The sequence below is a fragment of the Bos mutus genome, chromosome 10 (assembly GCF_027580195.1).
Source record: "Bos mutus isolate GX-2022 chromosome 10, NWIPB_WYAK_1.1, whole genome shotgun sequence".
Lineage (NCBI taxonomy): Eukaryota > Metazoa > Chordata > Mammalia > Artiodactyla > Bovidae > Bos > Bos mutus.
In genome coordinates this window covers 57,029,315-57,053,202 of record NC_091626.1, presented here as the reverse complement: position 1 = coordinate 57,053,202, position 23,888 = coordinate 57,029,315, and the positions used below count along the sequence as shown (strand labels likewise).

General features: G+C 35.6%; 1 protein-coding gene across 1 annotated transcript in view; it reads left to right on the top strand.

Annotated features, from left to right (window-relative positions):
- The window catches only part of ADAM10 (ADAM metallopeptidase domain 10), a 143,405-nt gene that overhangs the window by 107,613 nt on the left and 11,904 nt on the right, over positions 1-23,888 (top strand). The window contains exons 9-14 of the mRNA XM_070377989.1: positions 5,270-5,433; positions 8,948-9,131; positions 16,393-16,543; positions 18,583-18,766; positions 19,450-19,558; positions 20,011-20,231. Of these exons, the coding sequence (XP_070234090.1) occupies positions 5,270-5,433; positions 8,948-9,131; positions 16,393-16,543; positions 18,583-18,766; positions 19,450-19,558; positions 20,011-20,231 (1,013 nt within the window). The remainder of the gene's footprint in view (positions 1-5,269; positions 5,434-8,947; positions 9,132-16,392; positions 16,544-18,582; positions 18,767-19,449; positions 19,559-20,010; positions 20,232-23,888) is intronic.

The following is a 23,888-nucleotide window of genomic DNA, read 5'->3' as shown; positions in this document are numbered from 1 at the left end:
GACAGTAGATAGTTCTGGTTTGAGAATGCTAGGCCACATTACTTGTATTTTTGTTGTTGTTTTTCATCTGATGCCTTCTTCCTTTAGTCTGTGTTTAAATCCCAACTCCAGCTCTCACGAGCCTTTTTCTAGGAGCTTCTGGGGGAACAGCTAGGCAGGGATGGAAGAATGGGGCCAGAGTGGGAAAGAGAAGGGGTCTTTGTTCCTTTGACACAACTTTTTCTAAAATAGGATACCTGCCCTGATAGCTTTCTTCTTCATTTCCCTTTGTCCTTAGACTACCTGAACTGAGTTTATTTGGTTTGCATTTTGTTTTTATAAGCAACTTTATGTATTTGCTCTTACTAATTAATTCAGTTCCCTTGTGATGTATAGGTGTTATTTCCTCCATTATACAGACGAGAAAAGTTGGATTACAACCCAGTACCACAAAGAACCTAGAATCTGGACCTTTTGGTTCCACGTTTTGTGCATTTGGTAGTTATTTTTCTCGGTATTATTACAATGTAACATCCTACCTTTATCTCTCTAAGACATTTCCAAGAAGCAGTTGAAATGTTTCCTGAATCTAAGTAGAGATGGAATCTGTTTCCTTCTTTCTTAAAAGAGAGGAGTCATGCTCTCATGTATGCCAAGTCGCTTCAGTCGTGTCTGACTAGAATTTAGGCATCGTTTTGGGTAATTGTCATGAGATAAAGAGAAGAGCTCTGCATTGGGAGCTAGTGTACTGGGTCCTTGTCTCTTCTGTCTCTGTAAATTCAGGTAAATCATGTTGTTTCAGCTTGTTTACTTTTCATTGTAATTTCTTCTGTCTTTGCCTTTCCTTTGTGACTTAATATTTCTGCATGCAAATCTTAGTATGCTAGTTTTAGCCTAATTTTTTGCAATAGTATTTTATAGCTGATCTGTTCAGCTTGTGGTCTGTTGCTTTTCTTAACCTTTTTCATTTTTATTTGACCTAATTAATTTCTATGGTATTATTTATTGTATTATTTATTTATTTATTATTGTATTAATTTCATTTAATTCTGCAGCTGTTTTCACTATTCAAATATATAGTAATGAAAAGAATTTTGTTGTGATACTGTTGTGTTAATTTTCACAGGATAGTTACTCAAATTACTAGCTGTAGTCCTCTTTATTGACTGAGTTAAGGTGGAAAAAACAATGAGGGTTGAAACATTCCAATAATGTTTCTTGTGTTTTAGTCTTTTTTTATGCTACTTTTTATTTGTTTTCTTAAAATTTCTTAATGTGGTTGGGTTCTGCCTTCAGTTTCCTTTTAGTGAGAAAAACAGTTCCTCCTGCCCTAACTCCATAATAAGTAGAAACAGCTCGTAAACTGGGCTAACTTGGAGGCTTCCATGTGAAATCATACAGGACCTAGAAGGGAGTGCTAAAAAGGGAGGAGTCTGGTCTCCAAAACAAAGTTAGTCTTGAATAAGAAACTGGAAAGATTAAACTTCTCTTTTTATAAGCAAAGTTTTGTGTTAAGCAGGTAGTAGCCTTTTATTTAGGAGAAGGCAATGGCACCCCACTCCAGTACTCTTGCCTGGAAAATCCCATGGATGGAGGAGCCTGGTGAGCTGTAGTCCATGGGGTCGCAAAGAGTCGGACACGACTGAGCGACTTCATTTTCACTTTTCACTTTCATGCATTGGAGAAGGAAATGGCAACCCACTCCAGTGTTCTTGCCTGGAGAATCCCAGGGATGGGGGAGCCTGGTGGGCTGCCGTCTATGGGGTTGCACAGAGTCAGACACGACTGAAGCAACTTAGCAGCAGCAGCAGCCTTTTATTTAGAGACTGAAATGTCAGTTCCTTCACAAAGTAAATTCTTTATATTAGATAGCCCTTTGTTGTACTTAATTTGCTACACCCTTCTAACATGATTTTTGAGGGGGTCTTTGTTTTATTAAGGCCATATTCTGCTCATCTGTTACCCACCTTACTGTTATCAATTAACCCAGTGAATATAGTCTCAGTTTGCCAGGTCACTGAAGAAGGCGGACTGTGAAATTCATCTGCAGAGCCAATCCTGAACCTTTGAGTATTCCTCTGACCATTTATGAAGAACATTTTGGGGGACATTTCATTTGGTAGAGATCTTCTTTTCTGTTTTTCTAGTTTAGAACCTGTCTGGCAGTATACTAATTTTTGCTTCAGAATTACTGCTCAGATTAATGTTGAATGGTCAGCATGCTACTATTGTTGTAGATGTTTAGGCCTGCTCACATCAAAACTGTATTTATGGATTCTTTCAAGGTATTAAATTAACCCTTGTACGTTTTATAATTTTTTTCTTTTGGGGAATTGTTTTAACAAGTTTAGGACTGATATTCTGTGACTAGCCCTCAGACTATCTTGTAGATAGAAAAATGTTTCTGTTTCTTTGTTGGTCTTTAAGTTATCCATCCATCACTGTTATTCATAATTTGTATTTTTCAGTGATGACTGTATGTAGTAAGCTTTTAAATTTACAATGTAAAGCAGTTACTGAACTTGAGTTATGACTTAGCTGTAGGTATTTATAACATCATTAATTGAGTTTCGGGCATATCAAAAATTGTTGCAGTATTTAAAAAGTTAAATCACAACTAATAAAGTTAGACATAGTATTGTATTTCTTTCTGTATAACTGAATTATTCTGACATATGCTGTTAGTCTATAAAAATAGCAAACTTTCCAGATAAGCAATAGTTATTGAAACCAAAAGCAGTTAAATATATTAAACTAGATATGAATTAAAAAGACTATATTTCAGAAGACTACACTCAAATTTATGCATTATCTTTCCTTAAATTAGATAGACCTTAAAAATATAGGAATTGCATTATTGGAGTTTTTAATATGTGCTGTTTACTTTTTTTTTTAACTGATAAAGATTTGCAGTGTGGAATCTTCTGTGCTTAATTCAAGTCTGACAGTACAGCACTGGACCAATTTGCATATGACACATCTTCGATAAGGCAGGATATTAATTTGCTACTTACTTAAAACTATAATATATAGACTGTAATTATTACATACAGAATGCTTATTTATATATTTTCTAGTTTCTAGAATAGTGATACAGTCCTTCGGACTCCAAAAGTAAAAGTAGATTAAGAGAATATATTAAATATTTGTAAGTCATTTGCTGTTATCTTTCTATTCAGTTTTCTGTGTAGAAAACATAGTAAATATTAAATATAAAGGTTCTCAATCCTTTGCCCTGTAAAATCTGCATATATGACTTAGTCTTTAAGTTTAGTTTTCTGTGAAAGCACATTATCATTTCAGTTTCTTGAATTGTATCATAATAGTCATTAAATTTATGATATGTTTTCCTGTACTTTCTAATATTAAAAGGAACAAGGCAACAGTTGTAGCGTCTTGCTATTCTTGGATATCTTTTTTTTTTTTGAACTTTTGTATTTAGGTATAATCGATTAACAATGTTGTGATAGTTTCAGGTGGACAGCGAAGAGACTCAGCCGTACATATACATGTATCCATTCTCTCCCAAACCCCCCTTCCCATCCAGGCTGCCACATTCAGCCTTCTTATTGGTTATGCATTTGAAATATAGCATATCTTGCACATCTTTTTTTAATTGCTTTCCTATTATATACTTTATCAGAGATTATAAATGTTAGACTTTTAAAAATGTAATTTGGTTGTAACTGTGTGTAGAAAGTTAATTTGAAATAATTAGATCATTTATCAGAATATCCTAATCCATTTGATTGCATTTTAATGAAAAAATGCAAATAATCTCTTAAAATGTGAATGTAAACCGAAGTACTTCTCCCTGAAAGTCTTTATTAGTTATTTAAAATACTGTGATTGTCTCAGTGCAGTATATGTAAAAACAAGGATTTTCTAATTTGCTGATGTTCTTTTTTTTTAATTTCTAAAATTAACTGCATTTAGATGTGAAAACACTTTCATGTTGGTATTAAGCTCTGAAGTTTAGGAACTGTAAATGAACAGATGAACTACAAAATGGTTTCATATGTATCATACAAGTGAAAAATGAAGACTAAAATTTGAAAATATCTTCAAGACATGTTGGGAAATCATAATTGAGTTTTTTGAACCTATTTTGGAAAAAAAATCAAACTTGCCTGAAAGTTGCAAGAGTAGTGTAGTGAACGCCTGATAAATTAATCAGTTAACATGTTGGACACGACTGAGCGACTTCCCTTTGACTTTTCACTTTGACGCATTGGAGAAGGAAATGGCAGCCCACTCCAGTGTTCTTGCCTGGAGAATCCCAGGGACGGGGGAGCCTGGTGGGCTGCCGTCTATGGGGTCGCACAGAGTCAGACACAACTGAAGCGACTTAGCAGCAGCAGCAGCAGCAGCAGCATGTTACCACATTTGCTTTTTCTCCCTTCCCACTTTCTGTCCTTCGTTCCTTTTTTCTTTTACCTACTTGACATTTTTTGAGTGTTATTGAGATATAATTGACAAAATTGTAAGATATTTAAAGTGTACAATGTGATTTGATATCTGTATGCATTGTGAATGCATGATTCCCCCCACCAAGTTTAATACATCCATCACCTCACATATTTACATTTGTGTGTGTGTGTGTGTGAGAGAGAGAGAGAATGTTTAACTTCTGTTCTCTTAGCAAATTTAATTTATATAATACCACATTTTCATCTATAGTCATCATGTGTTACACATTAGATCCTCAGACTTTATTCATCTTACAACTTGAAGTTTGTACCTCTATCAGCCTATTTCCTCCACACCCTAGCCTCCACTACTTTTTTCTTTTTAAAGAGTATATAGTATGTTGTCTTTTAGGACATGAATCACATACTCCTGTCCATCACAATTATTATTTGTAGAAGTTACTTTCTTAGCATCTCCTTGAGAATATTTTGTCAGCTTTCATTTAACTTAAATATAAGTTTTCTTCTTGAAAAATGAAAAAGACCCAGTGTAAATGCTGAAATATTTAAATTTAACAGAATCTTAAATATTTGTTTTGCTAAATTAAGAGGAGTAAAAATTTGGAGACATTTTGGTTATGAAGAGGAACATTTTATAAGGGCTTTGTATTCAATCCTGAGAATTTATTTGTGCCATTAAAATTTTTATTTGCTTGACTTTCTAATCATGGACCAAAGAAACTTTTTAGAACTTGATATATCTATGTACCAAGTTTGGACTCAAAATACATATAAAATGTTTCAAGTTAATATGGCATGTATTAGAGAATTATTTGGAGGGGGGAAGATGCTAATTTCAGCCATTTTTTGTTTTGACTTAGGAAGCTCTGGAGGAATATGTGAAAAAAGTAAGCTCTATTCAGATGGTAAGAAGAAGTCTTTAAACACTGGAATTATTACTGTTCAGAACTATGGGTCTCACGTACCCCCCAAAGTCTCTCACATTACGTTTGCTCATGAAGTTGGACATAACTTTGGATCTCCGGTAAGTATTGCCTAATTATTAGGGTTTTTTTTAAGTTGCTGGTCTTTCATGTTGTGTAATTTTTGTTGATACTGTTTACAGTGAAAACAAGTCCACATGAATGCTTAGTTTTTATATGTCAAAACATAGTAATGTACTTGACCATAGTACTGAAAAGGAGGAAAATAGAATGCTTGTAATTAAAATAAGAAAATAAGCACAACAGTGCCAGAAGTATACAAAGGCAGGAATTTTGTCTCTTTCATTCACTCCTGACCTTGGAACAGTGCCTGGTACCAGATTCATTCAAATATTTATTGAGTGAGAATCACTTTTAATTGTTTAAAATTTTCATTGTTTGAATGTTAGCAAATTGTGGATTTTTTGCTTGGTTTCTATTAAAGCATTATTGGGGTTTACTAGATTTGTCTTTCTCTACTTAGACTGTTATTTAAAAATCTTTCAGTATTAAAACTTGATAACATGCGTAAAAGTAGAGAAAAGTAGTACAGCAATCTTACGCTCATCATACAGGACAGAGGTCAACAAACATTTGGTGTAAAGGGTCTACTAATAAACTAGGTTTATGGGGCAACATTTGCATATTTTTGTGCAATATTTTGCATTTTGCATATTGTGGGGCAACATTTGCATATTTTTCTTTGTTTTGTTATTTTTTACAATCTTTTAAACATGGAAAAACCATTCTTAACTTAGGCCTTATGAAAACAGGCTGTGGGCTGCTATTTGCTGACCTCTGATTCAAATTCAGCGATCATCAAGAGTTTGCCACATTTTTCTGTATTTCCTTTTCTTTCTGAGGTGTTAGAAACAAAGTCATTCACCCTTCCATATTTCAGTGTGCATTTCTTAAAAAAATGAGACATTTTCTTCCATAACCACCACGTGGTTATGATACCTGACAAAATGAGTAATTTTTTGGTATTATTTAATACCCTGGGGCTTCCCTGGTGGTTCAGATGGTAAAGAATCTGCCTGCAATGGGAGAGACCTGGGTTTGATCCCTGGGTCAGAAAGATTCCCTGGAGAAGGGAATGTCTACCCTCTTCAGTATTCTTGCTTGGAGAATTCCATGAGCAGAGGAGCCTGGCGGGCTACAAAGAGTTGGACACGACTGAGAGACTAACACTTTTACTTTCACTTTTTCAACATATAGTCTACTGTATTGATTTTAAAGTGAACTGAAGATTAATATACATGGAACTACAAAATACTGAAAGGTATTCTGTCTTTGTGATTTTGGTGGGGCTTATTAAAATTATAAGTTTGGCAAATTTTCATTTGAAAACTGTATAAATTCACTTTTACTTTATAACTTGTAAAAATGGGAATTTTTGAGTTTAGAAAAAAATTGAATTCTAATAGCTTAAAATTCTCAAGCTCTTACTTAATGTTTCCACAGTTCGTAAAATGTAAGTGTCCTCTCTCTAAGTTGCAAGTCTTTCTTCTTCTAATTCCAATCAGGAATGGATGGATAAAGTATTTAAAATGTGTCTAATCTCTTTACCTCTTGGCTGCTTTTGTGATCTGTTCTTTAAAAAGAGTAATTGAAGTTTTAAAGATGAGCAGGGAACTCTTGCTCATTGTTAACTTGTATTTTCAAGGTCAGTTAAATGTCGTCTACTCTCCCAGTCAACTTCATCCAGGGGAATTTTATTATCTTTCCAACTACTCTTCGGTTTGTTAGTCTAGGACCTCTCAACCTCTCAAAGTCTAATGTGCGTACAGATTACTGAGGATCTTACAGTATAGGTTCCGTTTTAGTGGGCCTTTGATGGGGCCTTAGTGTCTGTGTTTCTAAGACTCCCATGTGATGCTGCTGCTGCTGATCTGTGGATCACACTTGGAGTAGGATATATAGTATATTCTCTTTGCACTTCCCATCTAATTTGTCTTCTAATTGGTTGCCAGAGAGGTGTTTTTTAATACATTGATGTAATATTACTTATTGTTGAATGTATAAATTGGTTCACATTTTTTTTGCTTCCCTTGTTATCTTTTCCTGTCATACTAGACTACTTCTAGTGATTCTGTCATCCTCAAATACACCTCATTCCTTTGTGTATATTGTTCATGATACTATACATAGAGTACACATAATACTATACTGTAGATAGCAGGTGCTTAGTAAATTTGTTTTCAGTAATTTAATATTGAAATCAGCCAGACAATGAACTCCTGAGCCTGTCTTCTTTGACATTTTTGTCTAAAATCTGTCTTTATGTCTTCTGTCATATATCTGTACTATGTCAATGTTACTTTCTGTCTGAGTGGTTCACTGTATTGCATATATTTATTTATGTGAAAGTCGCTTAGTCCTGTCTCTTTGTGACCCCATGGACTGTAACCCTGCAGGCTCCTTTGTCCATGGAATTCTCCAGGTCAGAATACTGTAGTGGGTAGCCGTTGCCTTCTCCAGGAGATCTTTCCAACCTAGGGATTGAACCCAGGTCTTGCTCATTGCAGGCATATTCTTTACGATCTGAACCACCAGGGAAGCTATCCTAAATGTTCACACACCTGTTGTTAACCAGTTTATAAACATTGTTGGTAATGCAATCAAGAGGCGAGTTCCTGTCGCCCAGTATGAAAAGTCTTAATGTATTTACTCTCAGCAGATTAATTTTTGTCTAGGTATGTGCGTGTTAAGTCACTTCAGTTGTGTCTGACTCTTTGCGACCCTATGGACTGTAGCCCACCAGACTTCTCTGTCTATGGGATTTTCCAGGGAAGAATACTGAAGTGAGTTGCCATTTCCTCCTCCAGGGGATCTTCCCAACCCAGGGATCAAACCCATGTCTCTTATGTCTTCTGCATTGGGCACGCAGGTTCTTTACCACTAGCCTACCTGGGAAGCCCTTGTCTAGATATAGTTCTAGTCATTCTGATCATGTCACTTCTGCTTACAACCCTACATCCAATACCTGTTGATGTTGCTAATACAGTTTCCTTAACTTAGTATTTATAGGGTTTTCCATAATTTGGGGCTAAGTATGTTTCCTGTGTTATTTCCTCTTCCCTGTCAAATTAAGTCATTTAAAAAAGTCTACTTCTGCCAGGAAGCCAATTCCTTCCCATCTCTGCCTGTTGAAATCTTGATCCATGTTGCTATATAATGTGAATTAATATGGCCCTTTTGTCAGGCAGTTTGGCAGTATGTATCAACATCTTTAAAGTGTTTGACCTTTTAATGCAGTAACTCTACCTTTGGGAACCCAACTAAAAGAAGTAATTGAAGAATGTGTCAAAGATTCCTGTGAATTAAAAATAAAAAATAAAAAAAGGTATCCATTGCAATTAGACCTTCACTGATTTTTTTCTTCTTTATAAGACAGTGGCCCCTAAAAGAGCAAATTATCTTTCCTTTTCACAGGCTAAAATACCGGTAAGGTCTAGTCTAAAGGAGAGTCCTCAAGTTTCCATTGTTCTTCTGACGAGAAAATTACATCTAATCAGATGACCTGAAAACCCTATTTAACTTCCTGTTTATGTAACTTTATATTCTTTTTGACAGCATGATTCTGGAACAGAGTGCACTCCAGGAGAATCTAAGAATTTAGGACAAAAAGAAAATGGCAACTACATCATGTATGCGAGAGCAACATCTGGGGACAAACTTAACAACAATAAATTCTCACTCTGTAGTATTAGAAATATAAGTCAAGTTCTTGAGAAGAAGAGAAACAACTGTTTTGTTGGTATGTATATTTTCCCAGCATTTTAATATGAGTATTTTCAAACATTCAGAAAACTGGAAAGAATTAAATAGCAAACACCTGTATATCCACCACTACCACCTTTATATTTTACAGTTGTTAGCACTTTAATACATTTGCTTTATCACATAGGGGGCTTCCCTGGTGGCTCAGATGGTAAAGAATCTGTCTGCAATGCAGGAGACCAGGTTTGATCCCTGGGTCGGGAAGATCCCCTAGAGAAGGGAATGGCTACCCACTCCAGTATTCTTGCCTGGAGAATTCCATGTTCAGAGGAGGAGCCAGGCAGGCTATGTAGTCCATGGGGTCGCAAAGAGTTGGACACAACCGAACAACTATTACTTACCACATATGTATCAATCTATTCATCTCTCAATCCATGTTTTATTGTTATTGTAATTTAAAGTGGATTTGGGATATCAGGATACTTCACTCTAAGCCCTTTAGCCTATATTTTTTACATAAGTGAAATACACAAATCAACCCTACCATTTGATGAGCTTTGACAAATACGTCTGTCTGTGTAACCTAAGCACCTGTCAAGATATACAACATTTCTATCACCTGAGAAGGTTCTCTCATATCCTTTCCCCACCAATCTCTGCACCTGTCCCGTAATAAATAGATTTATTTCTCCATAGATAAATTTTGCTTGTTTTCATATAAGTGGAATCATACAGTTTGCATTCTTTTGTGGAAGGCTGCTTTCACCCATCATACTATTTTGAAGTTCATTATTAGTGTTTTGTACCTTTTTTTTTTTTTGGCTGGGTAGAAGTACATTATATGAATTTATCACAGTTTACTTATCCTCTCTCCTGTTGAATGAACCCCTGGGCTTTTCAGGTTTGGGCTATTATGAATAAAGTTGCTATGAATTTTTTTCTTATTGTAAAATATATATAACATAGAGTTTATATTTAAACTAGTTTTAAGTGTACCATTCATTGGCATTAAATACATTTACCATTTGTACAACCATCACTGCTTTTCCATTTTCAAACTTTTAAAATCACCCCAAATAGAAATTCTGTAACCGTTAAGCAATTAACTCCTATTTCTCTCTCTCCCCAGTTCCTAGTAACCTCTATTCTATTTTGTGTCTCTGCGACTTTCCCTATTCTAGGAACCTCATATTAGTGGGATTATGCTTTTTTATCTGATGTATTTCACTTAGCATAGTATTTCCAAGATTCACGCAAGCTATAGCATGTATCACAATGACATTCTAATTTTTATGGCAGAATAATACTCTGTTTTAGGGATATACTACATTTTGTCTATCCATTGATCTGTTTTGCCTCTCTTGGGGCATTTAATATGTTCTAAATACCCCTCCTTGTATTACATTTTTGGGGATCCTTCTCCTCTATTTCATAAGATTTTAAGTTACTTGAGGGTAAACACTGAGGCCTGCTCACATTGCACATAAACAGCACTCTCACAGATATGGCACCAAAGGAGAAAGAACTGAAGAAGTTTTCCAGATAAGCACGGCTTTTTGTTTTTTTAGCTGTATTTTTTGTTTTGACATAAAATTGATACAACACTATGCCCTTTTGTTTTTAATTGAAATTTATATCGACATAATTTAAGTTCCCATGCAGTTGTAAGAAATAATGGAGATTCCATATTCCTTCACTCAGTTTCCTTCAATGGTAACATCTTGCAAAACTGTGTAGTACAGTGTTGCATACGACAAGGATATTGACATTGATAAACAGTCCACAGATCTTGTTTGGATTTCCCCAGTTTTTCATATTGTCATCTCTGTGTTTAGTTCTATACAGTTTTACCATGTGTAGGTTTATGTGTCCATCACCATAGCCATGATTAAGAACAGTTCCATTGGAACTTCCCTGGTGGCTCAGACAGTAAAGAATCTGCCTGCAATGTAGGAGAGCTGGGTTCAATCCCTGGGTCAGGAAGATCCCCTGGAGAAGGGAGTGGCTACCCACCCCAGTAATCTTGCCTGGAGAATTCCATGTTCAGAGGAGCCTGGCAGGCTACAGTCCATGGGGTTACGAAGAGTCAGACATGACTGAGTGACTAACACTTTCACTTTGGCCATCTAGTGATTGGGACCACATGCTTCTAATGCAGGGGGCATGGGTTTGATCCCTGGTCGGGGAACTAGGATCCCATATGCCACATGGTGTGGCATTTAAAAAAAAAAAAAAGCAACCTCCTCCTTCCTGCCTCTTTCACCTGCCCCACTAAATCATTCTCCATTTCTAAAATTTTGTCACTTCAAAAATGTTTGATAAATGGAATCATACAATATGTAACTTTTGGGGATTTTTCACTTAATACGATTGCTTAGAAATTAATCCAAATTTTTACCTGTGTCATTAGTTCGTTCCTTTTTATTGCAGGTAGTATGTGTGTACCTCAATTCATTCAACCATTTTTCTGTTAAAGAATATTTGGGTTAACTTCAGCTTTGGGATGTTATGAATAAAGCAGCTATAAACAGGCTTTTCATATGAATATAGGTTTCAGATGCCTCCAAATTGAACTGATGGATCAATATAGCAGTTGTTTGTTTTTATTTATGTTTTTATGTTTTGGCAGAAACTGCCAAACTATTCAGAAGGCTGTACTATTTTACATTCCCACCAGCAGTGTATGAGTTGTCTAAGTTCTCTCTATCCTTGTCAGCTTTTGGTATTTTTTATTTTATCCACTGTGACATGTGTATAGTGTTAATTCATTGTGGCTTTACTTTGTATTTTTATGATGACTAATGACATTGAATATCATGTGGTTTTTTGCCATCTGTATATCTTCTTTGGTCAAATGTCCATGTTTCTTGGCCACTGAGGGTTTTTTTTTTTTCTGTTGAGTTTTGAGGGTTCTTATTTAGTTCAGCTGCTAGTCACTTATCACATATCGGTCTGCATGTATTTTCTTCCTTTCTGTAGCTTGTCTTTTCATCCTCTTCACAGTCTTTCCCAGAGCAAAACTTAAATTTTAAGAAGATTCAAAGTCAGTTTTTACTTTTATTGATTGACTTTTTCTTATAAAACCTTCATTTTCTTTTGAAAGGGCAGATTAAAATTACATTGATATTATCATTTTTGTTATTATTATTCTCAGTGGTAGAAGTGACATCTAGATTCTTCATTTGTAAACTAGAGTCTTACAATAAGCTTTCTGATTGAAAATGACTTTAAAAATTATGAACATATTTGTCTTTCTCTGTCTGGCTTGACTTAATAAATATGATGATTTCTAGGTCTATCCATGTTGCTGCAAATGGCATTATTTCATTCTTTTTTTATGTCTGAGTAATTTTCCTGTGTGTGTGTGTGTGTGTGTACACCACACATTTTCTTTATCCATTCATCTATTCATGAACATTTAGGTTGCTTCTATGTCTTGGCTGTTGTAAATAGTGCTTCTTTGAACATTGGGGTTGCATATATTTTTTCAAATGAGCATTTTCTCCAGATATATGCCCAGCAGTGGGATCGCAAGATTATGTGGTTTTAGTTTTTTAAGGAAAGTACATACTGTTCTCCAGAGTGGCTGCACCAGTTTACATTTCATCAACAGTGTAGTAAGTTTCTTTTTTCTCCACATCTTCTCCAACATTTAGTATTTGTAGACTTTTAAATAATGACCATTCTGACTGGTGTGAGGTGATACCTCATTGTAGTTTTGATTTGCATTTCTCTAATAATTAGAAATGTGCGTGCATGCTCAGTTGCTTTAATCACGTCTGACTCTTTGTGACCTTAAGAAATGTAAGCCACCAGCCTCCTCTGTCCCTGGGATTCTCCAGACAAGAATACTGGATTGGGTTGCCATGCTTCCTCCAGGGAATCTTCCCCACTCAGGGATCGAACACAAGTCTCCTGCATTTCCCGAATTGAAGGTGGATTCTTTACCCACTGAGCCACCTGGGAAGCCCAATAATTCGCAATATTGAGCATCTTTTCATGTACCTGTTGGCCATCTGTATGTCTTCGCTGGAGAAATGTCTATTTAGGTCTTCTGCTTAGTTTTTGATTTGGTTGTTTGTTTGATACTGAGCTGCATGACCTGTTTGTATATTTTAGAAATTAAACCCTTGTTGGTACCATCATTTGCAAATATTTTCTCCCAGTCTGCAGGTTGTCTTTTCATTTTGTTTATGGTTCCCTTTGCTATGCAAAAGATTTTAAAGTTTAATTAGGTCCATTTGTTTGTTTTTGTTTTTATTTCCATTGCTCCAGGAGATGGATCCAAAAAAAAAAATGCTGCTGTAATTTATGTCAAAGAGTGTTCTGCCAATGTTTTCCTTTAGGAGTTTTATAGTATCTGGTCTTATATTTAGATCTTTAATCCATTTTATTTTTGTATATGTGTTATAGAATGTTCTAATTTCTTTCTTTTACATGTAGATGTTCAGTTTTCCCAGCACCACTTATTGAAGAGACCATCTTTTCTCCATTGTATATTCTTGCCTCCTTTGTCATAGATTAATTGACCATAAGTGCATAGGTTTATTTTTGGGCTTTCTATACTGTTCCATTGATCTGTGTGTCTGTTTTTGTGCCAGCACCCTCCTATTTTGATTACTGTACCTTCCTAGTATGGACAAATGTCAGAGAAAGACCAGTATCATATGCTATTACTTATATGTGGAATCTAAAAAAAGAATACAAATGAACTTATTTATAAGATTGAAATAGACTTACAGACATAGAAAACAAACTTAGAGTTACCAAAAGGGATAGCAAGAACAAGTGGTGAGGGGGAGACAAATTAGAGGCTTGAGATTACCATGTATGTACTATATATAAAATAGGTAAACAGCAAGGATCTCCTGTGTAGCACAGGAAGCTGTACTTAATATCTTGTGTTAACATATAATGGAAAAGATTCTGAAAAATAAATACATACACAGACACACACATATGATCTTCCCTGGTGACTCAGTTGGTAAAGAATCTGCCTGCAACGCAGGAGACTCCAGTACTCTTGCCTGGAGAATTCCACGGACAGAGGAGCCTGGCAGGCTGCAGTCTATGCGGTTACAAAGAGTCCAGCGTGACTGAGCAACTAACACTGTCACTTTTTTTTTTTAACACTGTCACTTTTATACCTATATGTATAACTGAATCATTTTGTTGTACACTTGAAACTAACACAATATTGTAAAATAACTACTTCAATTAAAAAAATACCTGAATAAATAAATAATATTTACCATAAGATAGAAAAAATGAGCATATTGCTTTTTAGTATTATGGGAAAGAAATTTGTTTCTTAAATTACAGTGAAATATGTACCTGCTACAATTTTTGCATTTTGAGCAACATCTTTTCCCCTGTGTTTAAGCCATTAGCAAATAGCTGATTTGAAGTATCGTTTCTGTATGAGACACAAACGAATGTGTAATGAATATTGCATGTGTGGTTTTCTGACTTTTTCAATTTTTCCTTTTCTCCTAAATTACATGTCACATGAATTGTAAGATGATTATTGCTGAACTTTAGAAAAATCATTACTGTTTACTTAATATATATGTGCATGTGCATGCTTCTAGTTTTAGAGAACAAAAGAGATAGTAAAAAGTGAAGGAAAGGAGAAATTCCCTGGCGGTCCAATGGTTAAGACTCAGCGCTTTCACTGCTATGGCCCAGGTTTAGTCCCTGGCTGGGGAGCTAAGATCCCCACATGGCCAAAAAAAAAAGAGAGAGAGAGGGATGGAGCTTCAGTTAGCCCTAAAATTTCCTTTAATGTTTGATGTGGCCAAGGATGAGAATGAAATTTCTGAATATAAAGCTAAGGTCTCTATAGTAACCTTGTTTTGGGTTCCTGTGCTTGAGGTATGTTCCCTTCCGCTTACTCAGCTTTCAGTTTGAAGTCTGTGCTACAACTGTTTCCCACACTGATTTGGTGTAGCAGAAAGAGCACCAGACTTTAGATCTAGGAGACCTTGATTTAGTCTTGTGTTTTGCCCATACTGGGGCATATGGTTTCCAGCAAGTCCCAAACTCTCTAAAAGTTAGTTTTCTTGTCTCTAAAACGAAGACATTTGATTCTTTTCATTTCTCTGCAGATGCTGAAGTTCTGATTTTTATGTTCTTATTAAGAGTAGCATTCTTGTTCCAATTTTAAACTTCACTAACAAAATCAAAGAACTATAAAAAAAGACCCGGAAAGTCTTTCTGAAATGACTCACTATGCTTAGACCAGACAGTCTAACCTTAATGAACCAAGATTTGACCCATTAATGTTAGACTCTGTGGAAATACAAAAGATATAAATAATACATGGTTCTTCCCTTAAGGAATTTTGGTCTAGCTGACAATCAAAACTAATGTACATTAAAAAAATTACTAGTTGACTAGGATACAGTCAGCCAAATAGAATGTAGAAAATTCCATAGGACACAATGACCCAATTTCTTTAACAACTAGTAGTGTAAAAACAAGAGAGGAGGGAATCTGTTATCTATTAAAAGAACTTAAGATGCATAAAAAGCAACTATGAGGAGAGGGGTTGGGGAAAGCGTATGTGAAACTTGGTTCAAATGAACTGATGTAAAGGGGTAGTTGAAGCAAATTGAAAATAGATTGGCTATTAGATACTATTAGTTAGTATCTGTTAGTTTTTTTAGAAGTGATAATGGTATTATGGTTAGATTTAAAAAAGAAAAAAACTCTTTATCTGTTAGATTCATCCTGGTAGATGAATTTGTAAGAGCAGATGAATAGGTTAGATGCAGTTGTTTACAGCATATCATTGATAGTTGTTAAAGCTAAGTGATTGGTTCATAGGAGTTCATTGTACTTACTTTTTTACTACTTCTCTGTATGTTTGAAATTTTCTAACAGAAAAGGTTTAATTTTTTTCTGGTTGATGAAGCACTGACTTACTTTGTAGTTATGTACTATAAATAGTACAGTCATTGTTCAATAAAGCTCAGTGTGGCATGGCCTAAACAGAGTACTGTCACTTCTGGAAGGGACTTTAGAAGGGAGCATTAGGTCAAATTCCCTCACTGCACAAATTGAGAAACTGAAGCACCCGAATGGGAAGTGACTTGCCTAAGGCCACATTGCTAGTTAGTGACTGAGCCACTGTTGCAATTAGATCTCCTAATTTCCAGATTCTTAGTTTATTCTACTTTTCTTAATCTTCAAAGTTTTCCTTTCTCTTTTTAAAATGAGGCTTTAAAGAGTTTGTGAATTTGAAATAAAATAAGTGTTGCATACAGTGCTAACTTTGTCTTATTCATTTTCTTCAGAATCTGGCCAACCTATTTGTGGAAATGGGATGGTAGAACAAGGTGAAGAATGTGATTGTGGTTATAGTGACCAGTGTAAAGACGAGTGCTGCTACGATGCAAATCAGCCGGAGGGGAAAAAATGCAAGCTGAAACCTGGAAAGCAGTGCAGGTACCTTGTTAATTCCAGTAATGTTAATGCTCCTATGAAGTCACTTGAATGTAGTTCATGAAAGTTGCTCAGTCATGTCTGGCTCTTTGCGACCCCATGGACTAAACAGTCCATTCTCTAGGCTAGAATACTGGAGTAGGTAGCTGTTCCCCTTCTCCAGTCGGTCTCCCAACCCAGGGATCGAACCCAGGTCTCCCAAATTGCAGGCGGATTCTTCATCAGCTGAGCCACCAGGGAAACCCAAGAATACTGGAGTGGGTAGCCTATCCCTTCTACAGGGAATCTTCCTGACCCAGGAATTGAAATGGGGTTGCCTACATTGCCAGCTTATTTTTTACCAGCTGAGCTACCAGGGATGCCTGAAAGTAGTTATGTCATATTTAAAACCAGATTAAAAAAGAAGAAACTCTATTAAGAGATGTATGTGGTTTTGGAACTTTGTTATTTGTTTTATTTTTCTGGAATAGGATTATTTAGTGCACCTTTGCTGGCAGATTGAGCTACTTATAATTACAATTTTTGTGGTGGGTGTTAAAGACATGCAAAGGATGCTCAGTTCAGTTCAGTCGCTCAGTCGTGTCCGACTCTTTGCCACCCCATGAACTACAGCACACCAGGCCTCCCTGTCCATCACCAACTCCCAGAGTCCACCCAAACCCATGTCCATTGAGTTGGAGATGCCATCCAGGTATCTCACCCTCTGTTGTCCCCCTCTCCTCTGGCCCTCAATCTTTGCCAGCATCAGGGTCATTTCAAATGAGTCAGCTCTTTGCATCAGGTGCCCAAAGTATTGGAGTTTCAACTTCAAAATCAGTTGAATGATGTTTCATTTCCTTCCAAATAAAATCTAGGACTGATCTCCTTTAGGATGGACTGTTTGGACCTCCTTGCAGTCCAAGGGACTCTCAAGAGTCTTCTCCAACACCACAGTTCAAAAGCATCAATTCTTCAGTGCTCAGCTTTCTTTATAGTCCAACTCTCACATTCATACATGATCACTGGAAAAACCATAGCCTTGACTAGACGGATCTTTGTTGACAAAGTAATGTCTCTGCTTTTTATTATGCTGTTTAGGTTGGTCATAACTTTCCTTCCAAGGAGTAAGCGTCTTTTAATTTCGTGGCTGCAGTCACCATCTGCAGGGATTTTAGAGCCCCCCAAATAAAATCTTTCACTGTTTCCATGGTTTCCCCATCTATTTGCCATGAAGTGATGGGATCGGATGCCATGATCTTAGTTTTCTGAATGTTGAGCTTTTAAGCCAACTTTTTCACTCTCCTCTTTCACTTTCATCAAGAGGCTCTTTAGTTCTTCACTTTCTGCCATAAGGATGGTATCATCTGCATTTCTGAGGTTATTAGTATTTCTCCCAGCAATCTTGATTCCAGCTTGTGCTTCCTTCAGCCCAGCATTTCTCATGATGTACTCTGCATATAAGTTAAATAAGCAGCTCAGTAAAATACATATTATTTAGTTTATAACATTAAAAATGTGACTTTCATAAGTATTTTTAGAATTTTAGTTTTAAATATTTAGGTAATATGGATTCCACACATTCTTGTAACTTGGTGTCATACAATTTATTTCACTTCTCAAATTATTCTGGTAGTGATAAATATAAGCAATAGAATATTATTTGTGCAGTACTTTTTAAATGGATGTTCTGTGTATCCTAATTTGATTTTAATGTGTAAATGTGAGAAAAAATGATAAATTGACTAATGTGTGATATATCTATGAAAAACTGATGACTTGCCTAGTATTTAACCCATTTTCCATTGTAACCTTTTACTAAAGGCAAATAGAATAAGAATGCTGAATATAGTATGCCTTCATTATAAAAACAAGATTCTTCATCATTTTTCTGTGACTATTAGAATGTTAAAATTTAGTAACCTCTTGTTCCAATAAGAGTTGTATAACAGTAACATACTTAACATTTAAAAGATAATATTTATTATTTAAAAATTAAGACTGTATCTATTGTATAGGAAATGTCCTAGTGGGATTTTCTTTACTCAACTCAGTACTTCTTTTAGTCCAAGTCAAGGTCCCTGTTGTACAGCACATTGTGCATTCAAGTCAAAAACTGAAAAGTGTCGGGATGATTCAGACTGTGCAAAAGAAGGAATATGTAATGGCATCACAGCTCTCTGCCCAGCCTCTGATCCTAAACCGAACTTCACAGACTGTAATAGACATACGCAAGTGTGCATTAATGGGGTAAGCATTTGATTTGTTTTTCATTTAATTTTATGAAATCTTTTTCAGAATACTTAAAACCTCACAGTTAAAGTAATTCATCTCAGTCCCAGTTTCAGCATCCGTATCTATTTCCCCACAAAGCTGTGACTGCATTATGTGGCATAAGTGCCTGGTGGCATTCGATTTGTTATTGACTTGTCTTTCAACTTTCTACTGCGTGTGTTTGATACTCTAGAGAAAAATAGTTATGTAACTAGGCATGTAACTTTGTACTGCTTTTAAGTTTTATAAATTAATATTTTAGTACCCTAAATAAAAGGACTCTTGATTATTTCCTCTGCCTTTGAGGCCTTTAAAGCTTTCTTGGCTAAACAATCACTTTCCTCTACATGAGGAGCTTTTGATTTTTCTCTTCTTATAAAGGAGCCATAATAACCAACATAAAGTGGATGTTCATCTAATCACCTCTGTTTGTGTTTTGTCTAGATTTTTGTTACCATTTTTTTAAGATTTACTATCTTATTTGCACTTGCTCTTTTTAAGATGTGTTTATATGGTCCATTTCTGATTCTAATCTGTGCTCCCACCACCTCTTGTATTTTTACTTAATTATTTTAGCATTGGAGGCATCTGTCTGTTACTGGGAATAAGAGGTTTGACTGTATAGGGATTAAATAATTGGTCTTTTATTTTTCTTTCAGCAATGTGCAGGTTCTATCTGTGAGAAACATGGCTTGGAGGAGTGTACCTGTGCCAGTTCTGATGGCAAAGATGATAAGGAATTATGCCATGTCTGCTGTATGAAGAAGAGTAAGGCTTTGAAAATGCACGAGTATAAAATCTGTTTGAAAAACCTTATTTTCTCCTAAATGTTAAGTGTTAAACTTTGGTATACAGTTGGGACAGATAATTTCCAGCTGAACTGATTCTCTTGAGAAATATTTAAATGTAGTATAGCATTGTGTTTCCAGTTTTGTGGTCCCTACAGTGTTTTTAACATGATGAACTAGACGAAACCTGCCAATGTTTTTGCAATAATTAATATATACACTGTTAGAAGGATTTTAAGCCATTGTAGGCTCTAAGTCAAAAGAGTTGCTGGTTGTTTATGTTGTGATATTTAAGTAAGGGTATTATCCAGTCTAACTAATGAAAGCCTATGTAGCATGTCACAATGATGATTTTAGGCAGTTTCTCCCTTTTTCCCAGCTAGCCCAATAGAGAATCTGATCTTCAGCTTATATTGGGCACTTCTTTTACAGTGGAGCCATCAACTTGTGCCAGTACAGGGTCTGTGCAGTGGAACAAGTACTTCCTTGGTCGAACTATCACCCTGCAACCTGGATCCCCATGCAATGATTTTAGAGGCTACTGTGATGTTTTCATGCGGTGCAGATTAGTAGATGCTGATGGTCCTCTAGCGAGGCTTAAAAAAGCAATTTTCAGTCCAGAGCTCTATGAAAACATAGCTGAATGGATTGTGGTAAGTATAGTTTTTATTTCTAAAGAAACCTTATCTTAAAATGATTTGATCATAATTTTACTTGGTTAGAGGTCACCAGTGTTATTAGAAAATACTTATTTCCTGTTTATACTGGAATTATAGTTGACCCTTGAACAACATGGGTTTGAACTGCATGGGTCCACTGACAAGTGGCTATTTTTCACTAGTAAATAGGATGCTAGTACACAATCTGAAGCTGGTTAAATCTGCAGATATGGAGGAACCATGGATATAAAGGAACTATGGATGTGGTGGACCAACTGTGATTAACCTGTCTCCTTCAAGGGTCAGCTGTACTTTATCTGAAGAATGAGTTTTAAAGTTCAAATAGCCCTGAGCTTTAATTTCTTCTAAAGCAGTGAGAAACACACTTACATGTGTATCATTCATAGATTTGGTTGGGAGGTGATGGGAGTCATTCTGTTGTACTCTGCTTCCTGGTTCATGTCTTGGATGCGTTACCTCCACCTTTGGGCCATTTGATTAGAGTGTTGTCGTAAAATTTCTTGAAGTTGATTTTGGAAAGCCCTACTTGCATTTTGTACTTCTCCCTTGTCTCAGTATGACAGATAGCCAGCTTTGGGTTCTGCCTTGCTGAACAGGAGAGATGAAAAATTTTCTGAAGATGTTTTCTGATGTTTCAGTGTAATTTCTGGATCTTCATCTTGTCCATAATAGGAAATGTTGAACAGGGCAAGATCAGATACAGAGCCTTTTGCAGATTTATTAATGACTATGGATGTTCATTCAACTTAAATCTAGTGAACTATGTTATTTTTAAGCCACATTTCCCCCAGTTGTATAAATGTTGAATTACCTGAAATTTTTGAAAAAGATCACTGTGAATGACTATCTTAAGTCGTTTAAGTATTTCTAAGTGTTTACATTTAGGGAACAGTAGGAAATTTGCAAGTGATGTGTTTGAGAGTGTGCTATGCCTGAACTGAATAAGTCTGCTTTGGAAATTGACTCCTCACCCTTCCCAAATTATTTTTTACATTTTTAAAAATGAGGATGGCTTAAAAGCACACACAACAATAGCCCTCTGTCTGGGTTGTCAGTCCTTTTGGGTACTATTGTAGTAAAACTCTACAATAAGACTTTTGGAATTATCTCTAGGATTAAAATGGTGTTTATTATATATAGGAAGAATAATACTTTGCATGTTAGAATATGCAATTTTTAGATGTGTAATGAATGAATAGTGGGAGGACTGTTGAAGTTGGATTTAGGAGACCTAGGTTTTAATCCAGATAATTGGGTCTCCTTAAAACATTGTATGTGACTCATTATTGTACCCCTGTGTTGGGTGTATAGTGTACTCAGAAAGTATCTGTTAAACTAAAGATGCCTTCTGGCTCTGTGCTAAAGTGAACTGAGTATAGGCTTGGGAATTACACAGGATTCAGGTCACCCATCTTACATTTGACAATTCTGTGATTTCAACTAACTTACATTTCTTGGCCCCCTTACTTATTTCCCTGTTTTCAAATCAAATCCAGTTCCTATTTTCTTTTTTTCTGATTATCTCTAATAAGAAAAAGTTGAGATCTGGTATACTTGTCTACAATGGGAAACAGTATGTTCAAAGAAAAAAAAAAATCTGATAATTGGAATCTCAGGGTTATGTTCTGCTGAGTTTATGTTGTGCCATAAACTCAGGCATATTTTAGGTTTTCTAGACGGTAAATCATATCACCTAGAAATATTTTTTTCATTTTTCTCCATTGTATCTAATTTTGACTCATTTAGAATTTCAAAAACTCATTTATTCCTATTTTAAAATGTTTACTAGAAATGATCTTTTTAGTTAAAGTGTTTTTAAGATCTTTTTTTCATATTTTAGTTTTGAGGATTTTGTGAAATGCTTCTTGCAATGGATTCTAGCAATGTGAAGTCTTTTCTTATGCTGTGGAGCTGATTAATCAGGCACTTTTAGGTTTATGCAAGTTTGCCTTAAGTAAGTATAGAATAGCAATGTTGATATCCACATGCCACCCTTTTGAAGAGCGTGGTCCGTAATACCCGAGTACCATTAGGCTGTTGGTGCATTTGTGGGCATTAATCAGGTCAAACAGTAAGATAAACAACAGCCAGTTTCTTATGAATTATTTGCCATATTTGTGTTATTTGTAGAGTTCAGTTGCATGGCAGAGTTTGTTTTGTTATATTAATAGCTGTGCTTTGGTCTTTCATCATGTATAAGGTATGTCCGTCTAGTTAGTAATGTAGGTTATTAGTTTGCTGTGGTGTAAGAAGCAATGAAAGGAATGATGAGTTAGTTTCACTGACTTTCCTTTCCACTGATACCTGGTGGCTTTTTTGTCTCCTTTCCATGGTATCCTGTGGTGGCATTTTCCCTCTTGAAGGTAGAGTGGGAAGAACCATAACAGTTTAATAGTTTAGGGTATGAGTTACCGCCTGCTACTAGCACCAAAGAAATTATGTTAAAAAGACATTTTCTTTTCTGGGGAAAAGTTGTTCTTGATAGTAACGTTTGAATAAAGTAGGCTGAGTGTTTACTGTGTGTCTGGCCAGGAGATAATGATAAACATCCTTTAGATTTATCAGAGAGTTACCTAGTTCATGAAAAGTTGGAGAAAATTCACCAGGAAATCTGTTAAGACCCTGTATCACTGTCTCTTTTTCTTTAAATAGGTGCATTGGTAATTCTTTTTTGTTTTCTTCCATAATTCACATTTTCTGCACCTTTTGTGTTAGATCTGACATAGAAAACCATCTTTGACCTTGATTTTTTTAGTTTTATTGGTGTGTTTCCCCCACACTTTAAGATAATTGCCTGTTGGTGGCTTTTTTCTTTTTAATTTGTTCAGATTTATCAGAAGTTTATCTTTTCATTATTATTTTTGACAAACATCAAATGTGTTTCTCATTTTTGAATTAATTTCTTATTTTTCTGTAATTTTATGAACCTGAGTATTAAGTATATGGTATTCTTTATGAAAGATTTAGAGCAGTGTTTCCATGTGTTTCACGAAACATTATGCGGTTGGTTGTCAAATGAACCTGGAAAATATTGCATATTATGGTTCCCATCTTGGAGATTTGTGATAATATTGTGAGACATCCTGCAGTAAGAAATCTTTTTAACTTCGTTTTCCACACTTACCTGACTTTTATTCATGTTGTACATGAGAATCATCTAACAACGTAGACCAGTTACATCAGAATCTCTTGGAACAGAGCCTAAGTGTTTGGGTCATTTCAAAGCTCCCAGCACTCAATTTTGATGAGTAGCTGGAATTGAGAACCAATCATTCATGTAGAGCAGAGGTTGGCAAACTATGGCTCATGAGCCAAATTCAGCCCACGGCCTATTTTTATATGGCTCACAAAGTAAGAATGGTTTCACATTTTTAAGTAGTTGAAAAAAATGAGAATAATATTCGTTTGAAAATTACATGAAATTCATATTTCAGTGTCCATAAATAATGATTTATCAGAACATGGCCACACTGATTCAGTTACATATTGCTTATGGCAGCTTTTGCACTTAGAGACTGCATGGCATCACAAAGCCTAAAATATTTGTCTGGTCTTTGATAGGAAATGTTTGCTAAGCCTGATCTAGACTAATGGATGTCAAAAGTGTAGTCCCCTGACCAGCAGCATCAG